At 39.6% G+C, this 5,492-nt stretch overlaps 1 protein-coding gene across 1 annotated transcript in view; it reads right to left on the reverse strand.

Moving 5' to 3' along the window:
• LOC119838885 overlaps positions 1 to 5,492 on the reverse strand; it is a 30,270-nt gene that overhangs the window by 14,629 nt on the left and 10,149 nt on the right. The window contains exons 10-13 of the mRNA XM_038365028.1: positions 4,426 to 4,574; positions 3,752 to 3,921; positions 3,143 to 3,262; positions 1,361 to 1,461 (exon numbers count right to left, since the gene is read on the reverse strand). Of these exons, the coding sequence (XP_038220956.1) occupies positions 1,361 to 1,461; positions 3,143 to 3,262; positions 3,752 to 3,921; positions 4,426 to 4,574 (540 nt within the window). The remainder of the gene's footprint in view (positions 1 to 1,360; positions 1,462 to 3,142; positions 3,263 to 3,751; positions 3,922 to 4,425; positions 4,575 to 5,492) is intronic.

The following is a 5,492-nucleotide window of genomic DNA, read 5'->3' on the forward strand; positions in this document are numbered from 1 at the left end:
ATTGCTCGTTTAAAGATATAAGATATAAATCTATGTACATCTTCTTATATATGAAAATCATTTGATGTTCGTTAGCCTCGCTATAACTCAAGAATGGCTCGTCTGATTGTTGTAATTATGGTTGTGGTGCATTCCGAATGGTCCAGGGAAGGTTTAAGAGGTAAGAACAATACGGAGGCGGGCGATGCCGGGGGCGGGGAGGTAGTCTTTGCGCATCTATGTATATAAAATATATATTGGTGTATTGTTTAATTCCTCATATAAAAAATAAAGTTCCTGGATGACCGAGCTTTGCTCGGTTTAACTTCGTGAAGTTAGATTGTTTATAAGCGTTTTTTCCAAGATCGTTTAGGCATTTTTTTAGTGAACACGTGCATTAAGAAGACACAAAACAATATAAACAATTAGTCTGACCTCAAAGCAAACACTCATTGACTTCGTTACTTAACAACGCCATCTGCTGGAACTTTAATTATTCGCCAAAAAATAGTATCTGTATTATTATTCACCAATAGATGTCAGGAAGTTAAAAATAGTATATACTAAATTTCATGAAAATCGTTGGAGCCGATTCCGAGATTCCAATTATATATATATATACAAGAATTGCTCGTTTAAAGATATAAGATATCATGAAAGTAAAGATTGTTGAGAACACTTCCGCAGTTCTCACGTGATAGTGATAACTATCTATCTATAACTATTAGAATTTGTACACATAAATTTAAATCAAACACACACTTTTCTCTCACAGTAAATGAGATATGAAATCATAAATTCGCATACGATCTAGTCTATCTTATATCTTTAAACGAGCAATTCTTGTATATATATATATATATATATATAATTGGAATCTCGGAATCGGCTCCAACGATTTTCATGAAATTTAGTATATAGGGGGTTTCGGGGGCGATAAATCTATCTAGCTAGGAATCTTTTTTAGAAAATGTCATATTCGTGTTTTATTCGTGTTTCATCGACTTAAACTTACTTTTTTAACAAATAGGAGGCGTTTGAGTAGTTCCAATTTATTACGACTCTTCCTGACATCTATTGGCGAATAATAATACAATTTTTTGGTGAATAATTAAAGTTAAAAAAATAAAAAAAAACCGAGCAAAGTTCGGTCATCCAGGTACTGTATATAAACAGTGGCGTAGCTATCATAGGGCCAGGTGGTGCAGCGCACCAGGGCCCCGGAGCTCAGGGGGCGCTCTAACCTCAGCTTTGAAGGAGGGGAGGAAGGCGGAAAGAGGGGAGGAGGGCCCGATTCTTTCCCTATGCACCAGGGCCCTTGTCCCTCTAGCTACGCCACTGCATATAAAACAACAGAAGAAATAGAACAGGTCTCACCAACATCGAGCAGGTCGTTCAACCAGCAGCGCACGTCGTGAGACGGCGGGTATCTCGCATCGCGACTCTTAGTTACGGATGGCCGAGCTGCTTGTGAGAGAGTTACTGTCACAATTTGGCAATTCAAAAACTTAATTTTTAGTTTTATAGCATTGAAATGCTTTATAAATGAGATGTTTTGAAAGAATAGAAAAAAATTGATCACGAGGCAGGATTCGAACCTGCGGCCGAGAGGCTAGGCGTTGCTACCTACGGTTAGGCAAGAAACGCGTTCAAGCGTGATCAAATTTTTTCTATTCTTTCAAAATTTCTCAATTCAAAAACTTTTTAACGGATTTTAAACGCGATTTATTCATTGTATTATCATTGACCCGACGTTTCGAACACTTTACAGCGAGCGTGGTCACCGGGGGGGGGGACTGATGAATAAATTGCGTTTAAAATCCGATAAAAATGTTTTTAATTTCTAAATGTATAATATTCGAGTAAAATCAAACACAAGAAAATAATTTACTGGTACAATTTAAAAAATGGGACTAAACGACAATTAATCACACTATCACACTAATGTTATAAATGCGAAAGTTTGTTTCGATGTTTGTCCGTCAATCATGCTGAAACTTGTGAATAGATTTTGATGAAATCTGGTTTGCAGACAGGGAATGAGCATTACCGTCTTCACCATATAAGGGCACACTGGGCCGTTGCCCACGGCCCTCATCCTCATGGGAGCCCAGGGCCGGAGGACCAAGAATACATTTTTGTCAAAAAAATCACAAAAATATCTAATTAAATAATCGATACAATTAATTCTTAAGCTAAGCTCTTTTACACTCCAAAATGGCTTCAATACTTATGTATGTACCCAAGGGCACCCCCTAGCTATGGTCAGCCTTGGGTATGAGCTGACTTGGGTGATAGGATACTTTTTATCCCGATTAAATGCTCCCGTGGGATAAAACAAGGATTAAAAAAACCTATAATTTATTCACTACTAGCTCTTCGCCCGCGGCTTCGCCCGCGTAGAATTCGCTTATATCGCGCGACATGGTAAGGAGTGTTTTCTTCGCATTAAAAAGTATGGTTTGTTCTTTCCCACGTTTAGCTCCATCTTCATACCAAGTTTCATCAAAATCGGTTTGACAATAACGAACTTTCATACAAACTTTCATCCCCTCTATCAACCCTTTCTACCCTTTTTTCGCGGTAAAAAGTATACTATGTCCTCTCCCAAGTTCAGTTCTATCTTCATACCAAATTTTATCAAAATCGGTTCAGTAGTTTAGGCGTGAAAGCGTAACAGACAGACAGACAGACAGAGTTACTTTCGCATTTATAATATTAGTAGGGATATTCGATTATTTCACTATTTTTTGTTTTTTTGGTCCTTTTAGCATTCTACATACAAACAGCATCTAGTATGTAATATTTTAACTCTTTTTTTATACGAACATTAGCTGGTTTGTTATTTTATCCTAAATGAAAATGAGAGTATTAAAATAATAACGAATTTTCTTTGTTTTTTTTTCTAGTAAAAACCTATATTCTTTTCTTTACCCTTCACAGTCCTTTTCCACTCATCTATCCTGTCTTAATCCCTTCCCAATTTAAAGTCGGTAATCCATTTGTAGAGGCGTAAGATCTGTAATCGACTTTAAGGTCTACAATCGACCTTACGCCTCTCCAAATGTCCATGGGCGGTGGTAGCACTTACCATCAGCCGACCCACCAGCTCCACTGCCAACTGTGAAGGAAAAAAAAAGTAAAAACAATACAAGCGACTCACTCCTGGTATGCTTCCATCTCTTGTCGTCCCTCGCGTCGGTGGCGACGGGCGTATGTTCGTACGTGCACACCGCGCAACGGCATGTATCGCCGATCGGTTCGCCGCAGCGTGTGCATATGTCTGTAGTGTAAATTAATCATAATTCATCCAGTGTTTAAGGGACACAATATCCCTACTAATATAATGAATGCGAATGTTAGTTTGTCTCTTCTTCATGCCTTAACCACTGAACAGGTTTGGATGAAATTTGGTAAAAATAAAGTGTGACAAAGGACAAACATAGGATTGTTTAGATTCCATTAATTCCACGGAAGCCAGAACTCCAAGACTGTATATCTTTCCATTTATATTGGTAAATATAAAAATGAATTGCTAAGCGTTAAACTCAAGAACGGCTCGACTTATCCGGTTAAATTTTTAACGTTCTTTTTCAAGGTACAAAGGAGGAGGTCTCATAGAGAGAATTATTATGGGGCGTATCGCTAGGATCCATTATTAATACTGTATTGACTTAAACGAAAATAGTAAACCAATATACATATATTTCCCGAAAGTAGCACCGAAGTTACCAAATATCCCCCCCACTCTCTCTCTTTCTCCCCCAATTACCAGATCTAATCTCCGCATCGTCCAGCATCCCGAACACGCTGTGCCTCGCTGCGTCCATCCTGGTCTGCTGGACGGCGGCCAGCCGCATTCTGCTCGCGGACCGGTGCACTTCCGGCAAGAGGAACTGCTGCACCAGCTCGGCCACCAGCTCGTTTTGCTCCGCCGTCGACCTGAGTGGCGAGATTTCGGGTGTCGTAAGAAAGAGTAGAGAAGAGATTCGTCCGCTGTAGCGGGATCACGGGTGCCCGAGAGGCTATGCAGTTTGGCAAAAAGACGCGGGTTCGAATCCCCGCGCGTGGTGATCGATTTTTTTCTTTAAAAATTCTTCATTTATAAAGTATTTCAACGCAGATTGATTTCCCATATATTTAGGATTATAAATATTTCAAAATATATTCAAAGGTATCCTCGTGATCTTTCCTACCGTATAACAGGAGACGCGACCCCCACCCCCCCAAGCCTACTTGTCGAATTAAGAAGATAACTATAAGAGTAAACACTAAGTAGTATATTTGATGAATAACTTCGAGGAAATATAATAATTTTATTTGACTGGAAACTTTAATTCATCTCCCTACTCACCCTACATTAAATTACTATTAGTAATACCCCCCCCCCCCCCTCCCACCCATTCCCCAAAATTTCAGGCTGTAACCGCGCTTGGCCATACTCACATGGATCCGTGCTCCTGCAGGCTGGCCTCGATCCGGTCCGCATCAGCAACTGCCTTGCTGACGGCGTCTTCCTCGGCGGCCAGCTCCACACCTTGCTGGAGTATCTCCTGGAGGTACACGTCCACCGTCTCTTGGGTAACACCTAGGATCTGGACCAGTGGATTTTGCGTGAGCTCTTTCTTAACAACTAGCGCGGCGTCCGCTCGGGCTTCGCCCGAGTTACATGTATAGCCTTCCTCAATAAATGGGCTATCTAAAACTGAAAGAATTTTTCAAATCGGACCAGTAGTTCTAGAGATTAGTGCGACAAAAAAAAAACACACATACTCTTCAGCTTTATAATATCTGTATATTTTGTTGGAACAAAGTGTATTGTCTATGAATAAATCAGTTTATTGTTTATTCAGGCTATCACTACAGTCTCAGATGTCTGTGATTATTGATTTGTGTCATACTGTTTGTTAAGTTTTTTTATTATATTACTAGCTGCGCTCCGCGGTTTCACCCGCGTAAGTCCGTATCCCGTAGGAATATCGGGATAAAAAGTCCAGCTGTCTACATATCAAATTTCATTGCAATCGGTTCTGTAGTTTTTGCGTGTTAGAGCAACAAACACACACACACCCTTACAAACTTTCGCATTTATAATATTAGTAGGATATGAGGAAGGATAGGACGTGTCATGTTGTTTATCCACGATGGACTCCTAAACTACTCAACCGATTTAAATCCAACTTGCACACCATGTGCTATTTGATGAAACTTAAAAGACAGGACAGTTTATATTATTTCATTTACTATTATTACCCCATTATATTTGCGTGTTTTTAAAAGTGCTGGAATTTCTAAGACCCTTTAAAATATCGACCTGTTTAAACATCTCATCGTGTTCCCTTCTCCTTTGCTCTTCCTTCTGCCTCCTCCCAGCTTCGGCCGCTTCTCTCATGCTTTTCTCGCGTACTGTGAAAGTGTTTTGAAATTATAAAACGTTTATCTTATATCTTTAAACGAGCAATTCTTGTATATATATAATTGGAATCTCGGAATCGGCTCCAACGATTTTCATG

Source organism: Zerene cesonia, unplaced genomic scaffold (genome assembly GCF_012273895.1).
Source record: "Zerene cesonia ecotype Mississippi unplaced genomic scaffold, Zerene_cesonia_1.1 Zces_u006, whole genome shotgun sequence".
Taxonomy (NCBI): domain Eukaryota; kingdom Metazoa; phylum Arthropoda; class Insecta; order Lepidoptera; family Pieridae; genus Zerene; species Zerene cesonia.